General features: G+C 39.6%; 1 protein-coding gene across 2 annotated transcripts; it reads left to right on the top strand.

Moving 5' to 3' along the window:
- The first annotated feature begins 5,362 nt into the window (after positions 1-5,362).
- mier1b (mesoderm induction early response 1b, transcriptional regulator) lies at positions 5,363-16,734 on the top strand. 2 transcript variants are annotated; one of them, XM_034215400.1, is made up of 13 exons: positions 5,363-5,491; positions 6,241-6,265; positions 6,969-7,117; positions 7,788-7,979; positions 8,104-8,233; positions 8,327-8,394; positions 8,935-9,007; positions 9,101-9,252; positions 11,590-11,671; positions 12,579-12,673; positions 13,029-13,075; positions 14,551-14,678; positions 15,135-16,734. In XM_034215400.1, exons 1-13 carry the CDS (start codon positions 5,483-5,485, stop codon positions 15,461-15,463), a joined length of 1,479 nt encoding a protein of 492 aa, XP_034071291.1. In that variant the 5' UTR covers positions 5,363-5,482; the 3' UTR covers positions 15,464-16,734. The 2 variants fall into 2 exon arrangements, with proteins under 2 accessions (XP_034071291.1, XP_034071290.1); XM_034215399.1 differs by having other exon boundaries at positions 12,948-13,075.
- The last annotated feature ends 4,595 nt before the right edge of the window (positions 16,735-21,329 follow it).

The following is a 21,329-nucleotide window of genomic DNA, read 5'->3' as shown; positions in this document are numbered from 1 at the left end:
GCCTAACCAGCATCAAAAACACAGTTTGTATTTATTATAATTGTGTCTTGAATTAAGTTTTTTACGTTTTAGAAATATTTGTATTGGCATTTCTTTCTTCCCGAAAAGGACATTAAACAAATGTACCCCCCCACCCCCCCCCCAATTAAATACCAAATAAATAAATAAAACAGAAAGTTAGCAGGGATAACGTTTAATTTGTAATTGCAGTTGCTTGAATTGTTTCATGGTGGTAATTTTTCATAGACGTCCTTTTATAAAAGGAGCATTCAGTTTCGCCAGGACTTATGAATATACAGTATAGAGAGCTTTTGAATCGTTTTGCTGTGGTGAATGATGAGCTTTTTGGAAACACAAATTGGCATAGTCTTGGCATTTAGATGAAATTCTTTTTTGGGAGTTGTTTTCTAGTTTTTTAGGCAAAATAATAATCGATACATATTTTTGAATAAATAATCAATCTTAATGGAGAGCAAACTTCCCTTGGGCAACCCAAGACTAAATAAAAAAGGGGAAATATGTATATTTAAATTCTTTACATTTGGAGTCGAGTAATATTAAAGACCAAACAGACCAACAAACTGTTGTTTATTACAAACAAAACAAAATAAGAACAGAAAAGTCTAAATAAAAAGTTGTTGTTTCTGTTTAAAAAATAAATAATAATGTTGTTATAAAATATCTGACTTAAATGCACGGTAGGGGCTTGGACTGGGAGCCGTAGGGTCGCCGGTTCAAGTTCCGCCTGTTTTTCAGGTCTCAGGCTCGTAAATGACATTCCCAGAACAAATGACCATATCTTCCCTTCTAAAAGGGTTAAATTAATATTTTCTCTCAAAGCAAGGTTACACCTGTTAGTTGGATGTAGAAGTGTCAGAATCAATATAGATGTTTTTTATTTTAAAGTAAATTCAGATTGAACACAGTAAAAAAAATGTAAATGATTGTGTCCGTCCAAAAAAATAAATAATTACTTATAGTGAAAACCACCCTTGAATGATGGGATGGTAGACTAAAAGCTTTAGGAATCCAAACTACAACATATAATAAGTACCCTGTATCAAGATTGATGCAAAACAAGTGAAATTTGACCTTTTTAGAGAGATTTAGCAAAAAAAAACACTTCTGGGGTCATTTGGGTGGATTTTCCATATCTCTGGCCCCCGTTGGTCGATTTTGCTGATTGACATCTCTTTCTAACCGTCAGAGCCAATGGAATCGAGGGAAACTCCCACATACTCCTTATTTGGTAATGTGTGTGTCTGAGACTGCCGCATACATAGATATATATATGGCCGCATAGCCAAGACCGGAAGCTGCGATAACTCTGGTGGCTACCATTAGCAGCTAACTTTTACTCTCCGATTTTTACATAAAAATGGAATTATGGATTATAAATTAAACAAATTATTACCCAGAAACATTATCAACCTATGGATTAACCGAGTCAGCCGCGTTTTTTCTCGTTTTAATGCCATTGAACCAGCCTTTTGATCAGATTCACAGCTACAGTGAGACGATCTCCAGTAAAAGCTCCGTAAAGGTACGTGTTGTGATGTCTGTGTTTACTTCCCCTGTCAAGAGCTCGGATCACTCAGTGATAATATATATACCTAAATAATATGTGGAACCTCAGCTTTAATCGGATATCTTGTATGTGCAGCTATGATAAGTAATAAGGGTATATTTTATATTGAGTTCTGTGCCAAAGTGCGTTAGAATATTTCGTTCAGGGGTCATTTAGATGCTTCTTATGAGACTTGTGTTTTGTTTTGGTAAAAATGGTTTGTATCATCAGTTAGCTGAGATTATTTCCGTTAATCTGGTATAACACATTAATAGGTTCTTAAATATTAAGATCCCCTGAGACACAGTAGCGTGGCGTGGGGAAAAATGTAGGGGAAGCCCATTTTTTGGGTCGGGGGGTGGTCAATAACGTAACCAGATGAGTGATTACAGCGCCCGGTATCATTTGACACACATTTGTATCACACAGATGCAGGACTTGCACACGCCTGTTATCTAACCGACAGGTCCGCACGCACTCTCCAGCTGAAACTCTCTCCTTATTAATTTAAGCATTTTACTTATTAATGTATGCAGACAATCACACAATCTATGTGATTTTTGGATTTACCGTGCCTCTCAATTGCCCGTGACAGGTTGGCAAGGTCGATGAATCCTGAAGTTGCCCAAGGATTGTTCAGGGAGCACGAATCCTTGTCAAAAAGAAGACATGGCCAGCAAATTAGACGCTGAAGTTTAGCGCTTCCAGTTAGCCACTCCGTGCGGACATAATTGTCCTCATTGAACGTCCGATTCTCTCCCTTTTTCCTCTGCGTACACACAGCTCGAGTGCGGGCATTTGCCTGTCATCTGATTTAATTTTTAGTTGCTGCTGTAGCGGAAGTTTAGTAAAGTTATGTTTGATTAAGTACGCCAAATCTCCACCCTCCATAATGCTTCATTTGCTTGATAATGTCTAACGGCGGTGATGACAGTTACAGTATTAAAACTGATGTTGATGTGATTTGATTGGATGGCAGTGTCCAATCAAATCGCCAGCCGCCAGCCGCCTCTGAAGGGAAGCAAGAGGCGGCTAGCTTCCCTTGGCATGGCCCTGACCAATCACAGGTTGGCAGGGGCATCACGTGGGCCTCATCTGATTGGTCAATCCCTCCATTTTTTTTCACCAAGGGAAGCTAGATTCGGCTGGCCTCCTCTCGCAACAGTGAGTGCAATCTACTGTTTCACCATAACATCTAGAGGGGCGCTGTTTGTTTCACTCTTTGTAAAATACTCAATGAGAATGGGGGAGAGCCGGGCCGGCAGCAACACACAGCAAAGGAGAATTATCGAAACAAAACAAAGTGTTTTTATTTATTTATTTAAATTATAACTACAATCCGAAAAAACAGGGGAAGCCTGGCTTCCCTTGGCCTCCGGGAGAAAACGCCACTGCTGAGACACAGTGTCGTGAAAAGAAAAGAAAAAAGTAGGGGCTTAACAGTTTAAAGAGGCTTTCATCCCTCTGATTCTATATCTATCTATAATGCATTTCATTGATTTACATTACAGCTTTTTAAGGTACAGTTAGAGACACAGTTTATGCCTTTATGTACATGTTTTGTAGTTGTTTTGTTGAAATAATATGACATAATGCCATAACACCACGGTCAGTGTATGTTTTGGTCATTGGATTTTCTTTTCTCGAAATGATATTCAATAACAAAAAACGACTGGATATTTAATTTTCGTTTTAAAATTGAAAAAATAGATTAGGGATTAACTACATTTAAGAAACGGGATGATTTGCATTATCTACTTCTCAAAACTAAAAATAAAGCCACTAATGAACAGAAACGAAAAAACCGCATTTTTTTCATATTTTGCTACCGGAAGTTGTCTCGCAAAATAAGAGCGCAGATCAGTACGGTCCTGTGTCGGCCGTGATTCGGTGTTCCGTGGTCAAATCAGCCCGCGATAAAATAATATATTTAACCCTCCGGTATCAATCTGGCCATTTTTGTCCAAATGGGTCATTTTTTACTTTTCATTTGCCAATAACTTTGGTTGTGTAAACCAAAGTTATTGGCAAATGGCATGATTTTTTGTAACAAGGCTATTTTCTCGATATATTTTAGAATCCCAATTGTTCTAATGGGTCTATAATTCACTGTGAACAACATTGACTGCCCTAATTGACCATTCGGGACAAAAATGTCCACTGCCAAACATTTTGATAAAAACATTATATTAAAAATATTTTTTCACTACTTTTTTTAGATCAATCTTTAAAGCAACTTCAGCCCTAATCAAAAATACCAAATATTTTATAATTTTCAGGACTTAATCCTTTAAATGCCATTTTGAATACATGAAATCACTTTTGTTTTTCATGAGAAAAACACAGAAAATGTGTTATCTTCCGTATAATACATATCTGGAGACTGGCTTTTTTTTTTTAATGACATCAGTCTTGGACGAGATTTGTCGCATTTGTCATGGGCGCACCCCACATACTCAGCTCTGCTCATCCCACAAATGCATGTTCCTCACAAATGTGGCACCATTTGAAAGGTAAATAAACAGGCTTTCCAACTGATTTATTGTCAAAAAGCATTGTTACAACAAAGAAATAATATACCAAACACACATTTCACTTGTTAAGTTTAGATATACAGTATATTATTGATGTAGTCTTTAGCAACACTTTTAAAATATAACGAATAATTGTTTTATAATATTCTTTACAGAAAGTTGCGTGAAAATACGTGGAAACTTTATTAATAGCCTAGCAGATGAAAAGATTTGCAGGAGGATCAATTATTCATGCTTTTCAATGGCTCTCTAGATAAATAACGTTTTATGTTTGCTTGTATTATCCTCAGATAGTGATTTATTAGGATAACTAGTGATATTTTAATAAATATTGCAACAAAAAAAAGCCTATATCACCTTTGGCTTATTTTTTCAAGCACCACAAGATTCACAGTTTATAAAGTACAATTCTGGGCCATTTATTGTGTAATTTCTCCAAAGACATACAGTAACAATGCCTGTTTTGCAGCCTTAAAAGGGTGCTCATCAAAAATAGCAGGACAAAATGCATTCTTGTACTCAGGAGGGGGAGGAGTATTACTGAAAAAATACATAGTAAAAGTAAAAGTACTTCATAGTAGTTGTGGTAGTAGTTTAATTAGTACTGAGTCAAACAATATCAATATCATTAAGAGCTCATGACAAAATATATTTGTATCGCTCATCAAACTTAGCAGAAGTGGCTTGATTTTGTTCTCAGTAGGGGACTTTGACAAGAGTATTCCTTACAAATTAAACAGTAAAAGTACTTAATTGTATTGCTAGTAGGCGTACTACTACTGAGTCCAACAGTATCAATTTCCTTAAAAAAACTAATGGTAAAAAAAACGTTTATCACTCATCAAAGCGTCAGTGCCGCTTCACAGCGATTACCGTAAATTAAGAGCTGCTGATTTGAACAAGCAAACGCGAGAGACTGCTGAGTTGACCGCAGTGTTTCACGGCCGACACAGGACCGAACTGATCTGCGCTCTTATTTTGTAAACAGCTACTTCCGGTAGCAGAGTATGAAACAACGGGCGTTTTTTCGTTTCTGTTTTCAAGTGATTTTATTATTTGTTTTGAGAGGTAGAACATGAAAATCATCCCGTTTTTTAAGTTTAATTAATAACTTTTTGGACCATGATAAAGAACAAAGCCTTGTATTTCAAGTTTATTTCTTCAATTTTAAAACAAAAATCAAATATCCACTCGTATTTTGTTTTTTTAATATCATTTTGTGAAAAGAAAATCCAATCACCAAAACATACACTGGCCCACCACATCATGTCCCTGCATCATCCGCGTTTAGGAGCATTCTGGTGTTAATACTGCAGGTGGGCGGGGCTCTACATCCGGGGACCGCCGCTAACCCCTGACGTGACCCTGCAGGATTGCAAACATGGCGGAGGTAAGAAAGTGAAATAAATATTCGGGGGAAATAAATGTATCCTGCAAAATAGTCGGTTCGGTCGAACGTGTTCATAGTTTGCGTGATGTAGCTTTAATACACGAAATTAAGAAGCACATGTTTACGTTGCTATATTTTGCCAATTTCTTCACAGAATGATGTTTAGTAAACTTCGGATGTAGCTAACGTTAGCTGCGCTAGCCTGAAGGTAGCTGCGGCATTAGCGATGTTACTTCTCGGTTTTGTTTAAGAATACTGAACTATACACTTTAACGCTTTTAATTAGATATGTAGCAGCAGCTTGGTGTTTGGAGGTGTTTTATGTATCTTTTCCCGGTCACTATTCACAGGCAGTTGATGCCAAGCGTAAGTTGGACGCGTTAGCTTAACGTTTGAAGGAGATTTAGCTTTCTATTTGTATGTGAGTTAGCCAGTAAGTACATTAACACAGTAAGTGCCGGTCTGTTAAGCTAACTGTGGTTGAATGCAGGCGATAAGCACCACTGTACCTGGTTTAATATCGAGATGCTTTGGAAGTGGTGACAGTTTTCTTTGTTTCTTTTCTCAGTGAACTGCATTCGGGGCACAGGGTCGAGCGCGCTTTTTCTTTACTCACATCTGGCTCTGTGTGTCAGAGTAACTTGCTCCAGTTATCAACAGCACTAAGCCCTGTGCAATTGTAATGTTATAGGAACACGTAAGATATTTTGAAGCTGTCTTTTAACTTTATTTATGTTTTTGTTTTCCAGCCCTCCCTCGGGAATTCGAGCCCAGGTACATAACGTTGGAGCCTTTTTGTTGTTGTTGTTGTTAGCGTGCACCTAATAGTACGTGTTCAATAGGATTCTTAAAAAATAAAATGTTGGTCAAACTCAGAATTAGAACTTGCCATTATCCAAAATTAATTGATTGTTGAAGAATTAATGAGCTCTGTAATATCATTAATTTATTATTTATGTATGTTATTAACGACTTCTAAAAATAGGTTGATTATTATTTTTTGTTGCCAAAATTGTTTATAAACAATGATAAAACACATTTAAAATCATGATTGTTGAAACAAATAATCTTATTTTGCAAACCTATGTTAATATTTCACAATATGCATACTACCAAATAAATGGTCATAGTGTGTATACCCTGCATCAGTTTTCTAAGGTTCTTACGAATGGCTTATTTTCCCCTGGATTATGATGAAACGTGCATTGAATATCAGAAAGAAACTATAGACAATTTGCAATATGTGTATATGTAAATATCTGTTGCTGAATGTTTACAGTTATCAAATAAGAAAATGAATATTTCCAGTAGCTTATTGCATGCAAAGATTTCATCTGTATTCACAACCCTATGCCTTAACACATCTGTTATATACATATACATATATTCAAACTAAATAAACAGTGATACTACAAGTAAATGTCCAATTCAGTCACCTTTTGCAATATTGCTTTCATTTTTGTGTTTCCTTGTGTAGGAGGCTCAGCAGTCGCCGCTGACCATGATTTCGACCCATCAGCAGACATGCTCGTCCATGACTTTGATGATGAACGCACCCTGGAGGAAGAAGAATCGATGGAGACGTCAGATGAGACCAACACCAACGAGATCGAGGATCTTGCACGCGTGAGTTTCAGGCTCCACTTGTATTCGTTTTTTTCAGCCCTGTCCGAAAAACAATAAAATGCTGTGAGGTTCAGTAAGCTCTTGACAATTTAACTTAGCCCCCAATCCTGACATTTCAAGGAGGGCATTTTCTGCTCATTTTCAGGTTCATATTTGTATTTAGTGACTTTAATGTTCAAAAAGCTCTTTATTGTTCTCATACTGCCTGTGCTGCAGCACCTCTTTTCACCCTCTGTCTGAAACCAGAGCCCAGTCTGCTCTGATTGGTTAGCTGGCCGACTCGGTTGTGATTGGTCAAGCACTTTGCAATGTCCCTGACCTAAGTCTATCACGTCAAATGTGTTGTAGCGCTAGCCAATAGAAGCGTGGATGTTACATATTGATGTCACTATGTTATGGAAGTAAACAAATAAGTCCAATAGAGGCGCTTCAGGCCCGGGGTGGGGGGGGAGTGTTTTGGAGAGAAACTCCCTCTGGAGGGAACACAGGGATTTTAGCCTTTTGTAGACCATTTACATGCACTAAAACCTTTATAACACACTACAGGAGAGGAGATAATAGGGCCTCTTTTTATATCCAATCACCACAGTGATTTGTTTACTCATCAAATGATTCGTTGTAACTTTATTTTAATTTACTGTGACTTTAAATGTGACTTTTCTGCCAACAGGAAGGAGACATGCCCATTGATCAGCTGCTGAGTCTCTATGGTTATGGGGGCGGCTCGCCCGCAGATGAAGAAGATGATGATGACGAAGACGAAGAGCTTGAGGAGGAAGATGACGATGACGAAGAGGATGAGGAAGAAGACCTAGACAACGATGAAAGCAGTAGAAGCACCGGCGAGTTAAAAAGAAATGAAGTAAGTCTGTTTGTCTTGAGCATCTTTTCAATGATATCATTCCCATACATTTTAAATATTTAGTTGTGTTGACTGTTTTTGTATTTTCAGCATTGTTGGCAACTAGATGTGTATGTTTTTACAGGGTGATGGAGGTAAGATGTCATCGGGACAGGGGGATGAGTCCCAGATAACATCTGAAGTCCGCACGCGACCAGTCAGGACGCTGGGCACAGCAGAACTCATTCGACCCCAGAAACTGAAATATTTTGAAAGTACGTGCCATCTTCATCGTCTTCTCTTCATCTTTTTCTTTCTTTCTTTGGTTGAGATTTAGCTGGTTAAACGGATATCACATTGTGCCTCAGGTAATAATGATGCAGAGGATGAGTCAGATGAAGATGAGGACTATGTTCCATCGGAAGACTGGAAAAAGGTATGTGAGATGTTTTTATTTTTCAGAGTGGGATACAGGTTCAATTACGGCTTAATTTAAACTACACTAAAAAAAAGATATATACCGGATAAGAAAGATGGTTTAATTAAGTAAAATAGCAAATACCATGATCTCAAAATACTCCATTTCAAGTAAACGTCCTGAGTTGAAAATGTTAAGTTATTACGTTTTCTAAGCTCAATGTGCTTCAAGTATCACATGTTAATGTTCTCAGTAGGCACAATGACTCTTTAGAAGATTATTATATTATACGGTTTTTTTAACCGTATAATTAAATATGTGGGAGCATTACAAATGTGTTGTTTTTCAATGTGAGGCCAATTTACTAACGATTTCCCTCTGGAGGGAACTTTGGGATTTACATGCACAAAAACCTTTAAAACACACGACAGGAAAGGGAAAACTCCACTAAGCAGAAATACTAATTAACTTCTGAAACAGAGTATACTTTTCCGGTTATATTTGTAGTAAATGATGAAGTAATTGTCAGCCTGTCTAATATGTGTTTATTCCCAACAGGAGATCATGGTGGGTTCCATGTATCAGGCAGAAACTCCTGTTGGCCTGTCTAAATACAAAGACAATGAAAAAGGTAAACTTGATGTTTGTTATCAACATCTGCAGTCTCTCTTGGGTCTAAAAGAACTGTATTGCATTGACAACTTTCCATAAATTCACCCTCCAGTTTATGAAAACGATGACCAGATGCTGTGGAACCCAGAGTGTCTTCCTGAAGGCGAAGTGGTGGAGTTCTTGACAGAGGCGTCGCGGCGGACAGGAGAGGAGAAGGGAGTGGACGCCATCCCAGAGGGAAGCCACATCAAAGACAACGAACAGGTGATACATCTGAAGCATGTGACAAAGTCTATATCTGTCTTTCTTTGAACAAATCCCATGAAAAGACCAAAACTGTAAAACTGCAAAGTCATCATGCTATTGTCTGTATATTCAAAACGTGATATATGTTATTTATAGAGCTGACACCTTTTGGTTGGTTTATCGATATGCTCTTGTTCCTCCAAATTCTCTCTTGTCTTTTTTCATGTGCTGTGTAAGAGAGTCTTCCTTTACTTTTACACAGCAGCACAATTTAGAAGTGCTCACTCATTTTAAGCCTCTCTCTTTTTTGTCTGTGAGAAGTAAAGTGTGTTAGAACAAATCCTTTTCAGAATGAGAACTAACGGTTAATAACTTTGATCCGTGTCTCAAACTATATGATATATATATATATTATGTTGGGTTCTTGAATTTGTGAGAATTTGGCCTGGAAAGTCTTTGAATTAGCTATTTTAAGAAGGTGTTAATACCCTGACATACAGAGAGGCCGTTTCTCAATGTCGAGTATACCTGCTGCAGAGCCACTACTTCAAGTATACTACGTCATCGAGTGGCGCCGAATGCTGGGCATTTAAACAGTCCTTCGGCGCCACTCGATGACGTAGTATACTTGAAAACGGTTGTATCCGCTACTTTTCTCTTTCGTATAGCCCGTTCATTCACACAAGGTCGTAACGGAAACGGACCCCTAAAACGATAACGGGTCTCAAGGTGGATAGATCTGCGGACGGAAAGCTCTGGGGGGCCAAACGGCTCCCTGTGTACGTCCTATACGATAATTTTCCTATGGCTACTGCTACTGACCATGCTATAGATGCTGGTGCAACACCTACAGCTCCTCTACCACAACCATCAGCCTCAAGTGGACATGGAGAATTACATGAACTACATGTTGCCAAATCCACCGCGAAGAATAAACAGAAGGGCAACCATGCAACCATGCTCGGGGGTCTTCTTCGCTGCTTTTGGTGTAATTTGTGGCAGAAGTACAGCGCCACTTACAGGCCCTGCATATGTACTACAGCGTCTCCAGCGCTTTCGAGCGGTCTCGTGTGAACGGAAGACTTTTTTGATATCGTATTCGGTTCGTTTTCGTTTTTGCGTTCCCGTGTAAATGGGGTCTCAGTGTCTCTTCTTCTAGTTCTCAGTCCTGGCAATGGCTTCTTTAATGCATAACATTACATGTATTATGTGGGTTGGATTCAGTTGGATTTTAACATTTTGGGCACTTTGGATTGGCTCTCTTTATTGGTCGGTTGGGTGCTGGTGTTAAAACAGCTTGATATGCTCTGAGTGTGATCATATCAGATTTGGCATATCTAGTCAACAGCCTAACTTTTTTTGTTGAAATGTAGCTACTTGCTCATCCCCTCGACAGCTTCAACATTTTTGGAAATCATGAATGGACCATTCATGATCCGTGCATGCTGTTCACCTATGAGACTGTTGTTATCATTTCAGTATTGCATCATTTGGTAGAAAATGATTTAATATGTTGCTAAAAAAGCAGTTTGATGTCTATTTATAATTCATGTCGGCATCCAGGTAGAGTGTGGTTGATTTTGTAAATCAGAGATATCCTCACCACATTGGATAGTTTAAGAGTAGATACAATTTATAGGGCTGCTCGATTATGGCAAAAATAATAATAATAATAATCTCGATTATTTGGGTCAATAATTGATATCACGATTATTAAAAACCATTATCCATTTACTTTGAAAACATCCATTTATTGAAAGAAAAAAAATGTTGATGTTTTTAACAGTTGATTACCCTGAACTTTAAGTATAATTCAACTGAAAAACCAAAAAAAATGTTTTTAAATAAATAATTGTTTTATTTCGATTATGTTGTTTTCATAATCGTTGCACGCCAAAATCGTAATTGCGATTAAAATATGATTAATTGAGCAGCCCTAACAATTTATATACATCATTTCCTTTGGATGACTACACGCTACTTATTTATCTTCGACATAGATCTTCATTGTTGTCCAGAAACACATCAGTGAGCTTCTGCACTCGTTCATGCCCAATGAAGTTTATGAAATATTTTATTTGTATTTTCCATATGAGTCATGTTGGCTAAAGACTCCTTGCCTAGCTGCTGTAATGATGTACTAAGCCTATACAAAAGGAACACTTTAAAGATTTACACCTGGAGTAGGAAAGAATGTGCTCGGGGCTACGGACAGTGTTGAGAGACTGACTAATATGTTGTTGGTCTTTTCATGGGTTTGTTTCCTGATAAGAAAACTGTCACACAACATTTAAGACGTCTTACATGTCTTTTGCTCTTTGCATGGCTAACGTTAGCTTGTTTGTTTCCCTGCAGGCGTTGTATGAACTAGTGAAATGTGACTTTGACACAGAGGAAGCTTTAAGAAGACTACGGTTTAATGTAAAAGCAGCCAGAGGTAAGTACACTATCACGCCTCAATGTCATTCACATATTGAGCTTCACTCTTCTCTCATGCAACATGGTTCCTTGGTTGGTAGACCACTACAGTATACAACCCCTGAACCAACACAACTACAAAGAGACACAAAATGACCGCAGAGAGACACGACTACAGAGAAATCCTACCAAAAGACACCAAATAACTACAACAAAACACAAATGTTTGCCCTCTCTGGAACACACCTCCACCTCCCGCTGCCGCAACAGAGCTAACAAAATAATAAAGCACATCTCTCACCCAGGTCACAGACTGTTCTCTCTCCTGCCTTCTGGGAGGAGATACAGGAGCGTCAAGTCACGGACAAACAGACTCAAAAACAGTTTCTACCCCTGGGCCGTCAGGCTGCTCAACCACCACACATAATGCAATAACTGTAACCATTCTCACACATACACACACTTTTAATGCACTTTATATACTATTTTTATATCAATATTTTTAACTATTTATTCCCCCGTATGATTGTTTATGTTGTCTGTCCTATTGCCGTGTTTTTTAGTGTTATGTATGTGTTTGTATTTTTTGCACACCGGGACAGAGTTGCACTCTGAATCTCGTTATACTCTGTGTATAATGACAATAAAAGGCTTTAACTTTTTTTTAATGACGACAAAAAGACTTCAAAGTACTACAAAGAGACACAAAAGAACTGCAGAGACCCATAATGTCCCACAAAGAGATCTAAAATGACTTGAAAGGGCCCCTGTGTGCTGTTCCTGGATCAAATGGAACTTTCAGCCGCTAAAGAACTTTGTGTTTAAACTGTTAACATGCATCAACATATCTGCAAGTCAAAGATGAAAACTAACCATCCTCATTTTGCAGAGAAACTGAGGATTAACTCTGTTTTTTTCTGTAACAGAAGAGCTATCTGTCTGGACTGAAGAGGAATGTAGAAACTTTGAACAAGGATTAAAAGCTTACGGCAAAGACTTTCATTTAGTACAGGCCAACAAGGTAAGAAGTGTTTAAAAAGCACCTTAATGAACCATTTCTGTTTTCAATCTGTCATATGTTTGTTGATGTGTTTGCTGTGTCTGTGTCATGCTCAGGGTTGGAATCAACCTTGCTGCATTTTGAGACAAATCAAATGTGTATTTAGTGTCCGTACATCATTTGTCATCGTCCAAAGCAATCATTTGATTTGTCTCTTCTCTGAAATTGTACTGACATATCTCTTCAGACGATGGTAATAATTATTATTTCATGTCTGCTGAATTAAATCTTTCAGGTGAGAACTAGGTCTGTAGGAGAATGTGTGGCCTTTTATTACATGTGGAAGAAGTCTGAGCGTTATGATTTCTTTGCACAGCAAACCAGACTTGGAAAAAGGAAATACAACCTTCACCCCGGTGTCACGTAAGTTTAAAACTTATATATATATATATATATATATATATATATATATATATATATATATATACAGCTGTGGGTCAATTCTGAATGTAATCGTGGTTTCCTGTTTCAGGTTGATGTGTTTGGTCCTGTTGGTTGTTGTCTAATATTGCAGTATTATGAAAAAAAGTGAAATGTTTGTTAACCTTTATTTATCCATGTCGGGAAAAACAGATTTGTATACAAAAATAGAAAAAGTTCTATAGTAACTAACTAAGATCTATTTACATGTGAGTGTGCAGTGCAGATTTGATGTATGTACAGTATGGGTTACTTTAAATGGGTTACATGGTTAGCTCTTGATCGTGCAGCAAAAATAAGTCAGTTGGTGGTTGGTTCTTTATGCAGACACAATTTAGACATAAAAAGGGATTAGAAAGAGACACAAAATGACAATGAAAATGGGCACAAAAAAACAAATAGAAAAAAAAACGGATAGAAAAGGCATATTCCCCCCCCCCCCCCCCGTATTCTGGGTGTGAGTTGCAGAGTGTAGGAGATATCAGCCGTAAAGATTACTGCCTTCTCTCCCGTATGATCTTCAAATGTTTTACATTTTCTTTTTTTACTTGTATTAAACATAGAATAGTGAGGACTGGGACAAAAAGCACAAATACTTTTTTAAGATCCTTGGCGTTTATAAAAAGCTTGTATTAGCCAAAATGTAGAGCAATGTCCTCTCTTCGCTCACCATTTCAACACGCTTAAAGGTGGGGTAGGTAAGTTTGAGAAACCGGCTCGAGATACACTTTTTGTTATATTCCATGGAATGCTCTTAACATCCCGATAGCAATGAATATCTGAAGTGCTTTGACAATAAATCCATAAAAAACGTCATCCGTGGAAGCAGTAGCGCTGTAAAAAGCACGACCAATCATCTGAGCCGGCCCGGCTAAAATAACTGGATGGCCTACCTGCCTGTCAGCCTTCCATCTGTGCACAAACTTATCTCGTGCCCTCATTGGTCATGTGCGCGTTAGTGTGTGTTGGAGGAGGGGCTCTGGAAGGAAGTGGCAGATTTGTTCCGGCTGTGTATTTTCAAATTCTAGCGCACTCCAGCTGGTTTCTCCAAAATGACCTACCCCACCTTTAAACAAAGGTCCTCTCTGACCCACATAACTTCTTTAAAAATAAACAAATCCTCGCCCGCTTACTCGAGGTAATCCACAGACTTTGTTCTGATCATTTACATTTAGGAACTGTTTTTCTTTCTACCTCGAAATCTACTCATAGATGAGATGCAGATATTAATACTAATGCCGGCCTCAGCTGAGCTACAGCATCAAAATGCAGGTGGACACTAGGGGACGCACTCCGTATGTTTTACCCAATTCCAGTTAAAGATGAATAACCTGCAATCACTGACAGACCAGCACAGCCTGCCTGTGTTTGAAACCACATCTGGAGTTGACGTTGTGTGTGCCGCTGTGTGTCCTCAGAGACTACATGGACAGGTTACTGGACGAGACGGAGAGCGCCACGTCCAGCAGGGCGGCGTCGCCCCCCCCCACCACCTCCAGCAGCAGCGCCAGCCACTCGGAGAGGGAGGACAGCAGTAGCCAGAACGGTGAGCTGACCAACACACCGTGCTGATAGAAGAGCACACAACATTTTTTATGCATGATATACTTTCGTTATTATTATTATTATTCCATTTCATGTTTATTTTCCCCTGCTCCTAATGTACTCTCTCTTCTCACGATCCTCCCCTCAGGCTTTAACTCATTGTTGCTTTGCTTTTTAGAAATGAATGTACTTTTTCTTTTATGAATGAAGGGGGATCTTTTGGAAGATGATTCCCATTAACTGTGACAAAAGAGCTGTTAAGTGATTGCCTTGTCTTTTAAGCATATTTAGATCATTATCGGGATAATACTGGGATCACACATTTTTCAGGTTTAAAAAATACTGTTGGGTTTTTGACAGTGGAAACAATTTGAATTGTATTTGTGGTTCTTCAATCATTGACAAATCAAACCATTGAATCATCTCAAGTCACTCACCTTTCATTTGTCTTTGTCAGGTATCGGCAGCCACAATTCTGTCCACCCTGTAGACGGCGCTCAGCTCCTCCCGGTGAATCAAGTCAAACCAGAGCCCGTTCAGTCCAACGGCCCCTCACACTCGGCAGCGGAGGCTCCCCCTCCTCCCATTTCAGACAGCAACTCCAACGGCTGCAGCCAACCCAGCGCGCCCAGCCACGACCAAAACGGCTCCCTGGAGCCCCCGCTGGACCACCGAGACCCGGCAGCAGCAGCAGCAGCGCAGGAACGGCCGGCCAAGAGGTGCAGAACGGAGGCGGAGGCGCTGGGCCAGAGTGAGGTGGAGCCTTCCAGAACACAGGAGAACTGAAGGAGCGCTGTGACGTAGACTTACAGACGCTGAAATGTGAGGTGGAGGCCGGCTTAGAGAAAAGACTCACAACACAGCCAACCAAACTGCAGTTGGTCCTCCGCCCCCCCACCCTCCATGTACTGACCGCCTGCAGAGCTCATCCCAAAGCACCACACATCCACCATGTCCTAGAAAATACCATCTCCCACCCATCGTCACTTTTTTGGAGACAAAGATTTGCCAAGAATTTCCTTTTTTTCCCTATTTGTACTCAAAGAAAAATAAATCACCTGTGATATTTTTTTACACAAGAGATATTTCTATTTTTTAACAAAAGACAACTATGATAGGTAAATGCTGTTCGAGCTATTTGATGAGACGGAGCACACCTTTTTAAACAGTTCTGTGCTTAAGTTGTAGGAAAAAGGAGATGAGTAAGTAAGGCCGAGAGCGGTCTCTTTAGTTGCACTTTGATTGTATGTTCCTCGTCTTCATCAATGAAGAGCGGCGTTGAAACCCAGCAGAATTACATTTTCACTCCTCTTCTGAAGCCTCTGTCGCGGTGGGACTGATAAATAAGCCGATGGGGGGGTTTGTTTGTGTAAAGCAGCTGACATCAGTGATGTCCTGTATTATAAGTCATCCTGTTAGAAGATCGCTGTATTTTTGGATTTTCATAGTCAGTGCTTCGCTTTGTTTTTACTAGACAGAATGTCCGTGATTTTTTATGTAAAGTTTGTATAGATTTCTTACCTTGAGCAGTTGGTACATTTTTTATAACTGTCTGTTCATCTCCTTTGTTCCGGTCTCCCATGAAGAGAAGTATTTCGCTCTGAGATGGATGTAATAAAAACAGGAGCCATTCCTCTTTCCCTCTCTGTTTGGCAGCACTTCCCATTCCTGTGTGATTTGAATTTGTGTTGCATTTGTGTGCATAAAAAAAGCCCCACATTGAGGTTGATTACGCTACTTACTCAAGTGCTTATTTTGCGACAATATTTTCTCAGTAAGAGGCTTCAGAGCAGAGAAACACCGGTTGACCTGAGCTTGTTTTGGTACAGTAGCTGTTCAGATTGATGCTTCTGTGTTTTACTTTTTCTCCAGCTTACATTCACAAATTGAAATACGTTTGTCTCCAACAATGTTGATCCATGTCTTTTCTTTCCCTTTGTTGACAATGATGGGGTTTTTTTCTCTGTAAATTATGACATTAATAAAAATGAAGTGTATTTCAAGAGTGGCTATGAATGGAATAACATCGGCTATATTTAATAAATGTATTAATGAGTCCGAGTTGTACTGTGAGTTTTCAAACGGCACTTTAGACAAAACAAATGCAACACTTCACGAATCAATTCAAATCCTTTTCTAACATCACAGTTGAATTGTAGGCTACCATCAAAGTATCAAAACAAGATGAAGATTTGTTTTGCAGTTCAAGAATACAACACAAGGAAAAAATAATGTGAAGAATATTTATTTGTGTAATTCAATTTAAGTTTTATAAAATAAAAAATGAAAGCACTGTCATTAGCAAATATACTGAAAGTTCCACTTTATTCCTGAAATAAAAACTAATACAAATATGAATCCAATGAACCCCCGCCTGAGGTAAGCCCATAGGGCAGTGGTTCTCAAAGTGGGGGGCGCAGAGGCATGACAGGGGGGGGCGCGAGAGACCAGGAGGAAAAATGGTTATAAAAAAAAAAAAAATCATATTTCGAAAAATTATTGAATCGAAAATAATATGATACAGTACAGTACTATTACGTCTGGGTCTCTGTGTTTCATTAAAGCTCGGCTCTGTGTGTGTGTGGGACGAGCCATTTTGTGTGTGTGCGCGAGCGAGAGAGAGAGCGCACCGGTACCGGAGATCGTTGATGTTAGCTTCTGGTGCTAGCGAGCTACGCTAACAACAAAGTGGAGGAGAGTCCTCTCCTGTCAGACTGAGAGACTCAGTGAGCTAAAGGACTCTCTGTGTTATCTCAGTGGGTCTCAAACGTTTTGGTCACCATTCATGTAAACAATTATTTCCGAGGCACACGTTTATATGATCATTATAGTTATAAAGTGTAAAAGGGGAGTGATTTGTAAAATATCCATAAAGAAATAGTAAATCTGTTTACAGTTCTGTGTTGAGAGATGTATCCATCTCTTCATTTTGCTCTCAAAGTGCACCAGATTGATGCTTTTAACTTCAATATTTAAAAATAAATCTTCCCGGGGGAGCTTGCCCCCGGACCCCCTTATGTGAGGTCTACACACCACCTATAAAAATAGCACTTTACCCCTGCTTACACCTCAGTGTTTCCCACAAATCTGAAATATACTTGGGGGGGTGGTGGTAGCGGGGGGTTGAGGTGACGTGACGTGCAACAACATTAACATTAACCTTTCTATTGGTCGCTTGTTAGCAGACCCTTCACGCGATGGCAGAGCGAACAGGTACAGGCAGGGTCCATAATGATAGCCCTATAGTTTAAATCTACTACCCACACATGAACATATGGAAATGGGTTACTATTTAAAAAGATAAATGTATTTATAAATGTATTTAGGAACCTATCCATGTGATTTTTAGTGGGGGTCGACCTCAAATCCTCTAGGGGGGTCCAGGGGCATGCCCCCCCGGTAAGATTTTATTTTTTATTTTGGAGTTAAATGCATCAATCTGGTGCATTTTGAGGGGGAAATAAAGAGACTAGATCTATGGAAACACCTATATTAAACAGAACTGTATACATTTCAATAATCATAAAATCAAGGCCATAACCAATAACATACCATTTCCAATATGAAAAAAACACTGAAACTTGTTTATTAATTTAGTTTTGGTTAATTTATAGTTGTGAGTGTGTCTGTGCTCCTGAATCAGCCTCTCCTGTCTCCCTCCTCTCCCCCCTCTCCATCCTCTCCCCCTGCTCCTCTTTGAGGCAGCAGCAAAGACTAGTTTTCTCTCAACAAGTTTTAAAAGTGTATCTTACCTTTTTTCACCTAGTTAACTTTTTATTTATTTATTCATGCATATTTTACTAATCACATTACATTTCATTTAGCTGACGCTTTTATCCAAAGCGACTTATAATGACCGATTACAGGGACATTCTCTCTGGAGTAACTAAGGGCTAAGTGCCTTACTCAAGGGCACACTAGTGGTGGTGTTCCTGGCGGGATTTGAACTCACAGCCTTCCGATCTTCAGCCCACCTCACTATCCATTAGACCAATCACTACCCTCTCAAATGGAAATATGTGTTTACATGATGAGGTGACCACACCTTTTGAGACCCACTGAGAACTTAGACTAAGTTAACTATCTAAACACTCAGAGAGTCCTTTACCTCACCTGAGCTGAGGTTATCCCGAGCTTGAATGACACACAGAGACCAATCAAGGGCTTTGATGTGATCATGTCGGCAGGCCACATCATGTGGACAGCCAGTCACCCTGTGTGAGGCAGGCCACTTAACAGGCCAGACGGAGGCGAGATCAGAGCAAGGGAGCGAGGGATCATTGTCCACAAGTTAATCGATCGCAGATGGCGTCGTGGTCACGGACAAATAAAAATAAAAACCTAAATGGGTCGCGAAATATACTTGGGCGGCCGTTAATATACCTGGGCGGCCCGCCCAAGTATAGTCTATGTGGGAAACCCTGCACCATATGCCGTGAGCTGATTATCGAGCCTTCATTGTAACCAGTGGTGTAGTGGGGATTTTTTTACTGGGGGGACGCTATTTTAATTAGGTCATCCCAAACAATGCCACACAAGTGCGCATGCGAGCAGTGCACTCACAAAACGGGCAGACAGGTCCACAGAAACTACCGGTATGCTTAGTCCTACTTTAGTTACTGTACTGCAAAAAGCAGACGGCGCTGCGCTCAACACACACACAGACTCAAAACCATGGACACACTGGCACATAAGTTACATAAACAATTTATAGGCCTAAATTGCATAAGCTACAGTATTGCAACTAAGCAGAATAAACAAAACGAAAAATATAGCCATACTTATGCAAACAACATTGAATCTGGACTTGACATTATTCTGATTAGGCCTAGCCTACATTGCAAATAAGCAGACAGCGCTGCTTTTCACACACACACACACACACACACACACACACACACACACACACACACACACACACACACACACACACACACACACACACACACACACACACACACACACACACACACACACACACACACACACACACCTTGGGTTTTGAAGACTGATAAATCCGTAATGGATGAACACACTTTGCAGCCCAGTTTCCCAGCTTTGCAGTCAATCCACGGGTATGCCTCTTGTTTTCTCCGCCACATCTCCTCCGTCCATACCTCTGGGAAAGGTGAGCTTGAGCTAGCCAGGGGAACGTTGCTAGCGCAGCTAACGCGCACGTTAGCTAGCATTATCCACGTCTTTAGGCGGCTCTTCTGATGATGTATTACTAGCAGCTTCACTTGTAGCTTCGGTGCTGCTAGCCTCTTTCTTCTTGTGAATTATATTCTTTTTAGAAAATAAGTCAAGTAAAACATGTTAGCCTGCCATTATAGAGCTGTTTCGTTAGCGTTCTTGAGGGAAAGAGCTGCCGCAAAATCGGCGGACGTGGCGAGCTGGCTCACCGTGGGTGTGTCAGTGACTATGGTCAGTGACCGCGGGGTCAGTATGAATCATACTTTTTTAAGGAAAATAGTTTTTATTTTTTATTTTAATTACTGTGAAATGTATTATGTTTTCGTCATTATTACAACAAATACACACTTGCAACTGATAACACTGGCAATGATTTTATATTTATTAGACTTGAAAAAAAGATCATGCTCCAAATAAGTGGGGGTACGGCATACCCCCGCGTCCAACGCCCACTACACCACTGATTGTAACAGTCGCGGGTACATTGTGTATATGCGTGGCCCACCCAGTTTACTCATTGGCCCACCCTGAGAAAGCTTCGGTGTGATTTAAAAAAACATTTTATTTTTTATTTTTATTTTTTTTAATTATTATTATAAAAAAAAAAGTATTCACCCATTGAGAATATCCAAGAATTTAAAGTGAAATTCAAGTGAACAAATATCGAGTTTAATTAATGTTGTATGTGTTATCCTCTGAACCAAACTCATTGACGGTAAAAACTGATTGTTGGTTCCGGGCGCGCCATAATAACGTGAGAGAGGCAGAGAGCTGCCTGCAAAATAAATGATGGCTCAAAGTTCACTAATGAACTTTGGTTTAAAAAAAAGCTAGACTCCAAGAAGAGCCCCAAGAAGAGCCCCCACTGCCCTCATCTAGCAGCGATCTATACGATACGATACGATCATTTTCTGATGACGATGAAATAGTTTTATGTGTGGTGCAGATGAGAGAGCTGTCCAGAATGACACCAAGATGTTGTGTTTGTGCTCTTGATAAGCCATTCAAACAGTAAAATACGTGTCTCCTGTTCACCAAAACATACCCATCTGTTATGGAAAAAGAAAGTATTCTAAAAGTAATCTGCCACCGGTAGGCTACCGGCGGGGATCGTTGTTAGCTTCTGATGCGCAGAAGAAAAATCTGGCCCACCCTATTTTTTACAGGCCCACCCTAAAGTACATTTCTGCCTACACTACTGGTAACATGACGTAACATAAAGTCTCTCCACAGCATATTCCTTCTCCCATACACCCAGACCCCTGGCAGAGGAGGTGGCACTGGTCTCCTTGGTTGCATTCGGATAGTTTAAAAATCAGCTCCTAAATTCTAACCCTATCTCCTATTCCTTGACCTCTAAGTGAAACGTCATGGGGTTAAGGGATAGTGGATAGGAGAATTCAAACGGACTTAGGAGAAGAGACTGTGGTACTTTAGAGAATCCGAATGCACTTTCACT

The sequence above is a fragment of the Gymnodraco acuticeps genome, unplaced genomic scaffold, assembly GCF_902827175.1.
Source record: "Gymnodraco acuticeps unplaced genomic scaffold, fGymAcu1.1, whole genome shotgun sequence".
In the NCBI taxonomy this organism is placed as follows: domain Eukaryota; kingdom Metazoa; phylum Chordata; class Actinopteri; order Perciformes; family Bathydraconidae; genus Gymnodraco; species Gymnodraco acuticeps.
The sequence above is the reverse complement of the archived record's forward strand: the minus strand, read 5'-3'. Positions and strand labels throughout refer to the sequence as shown.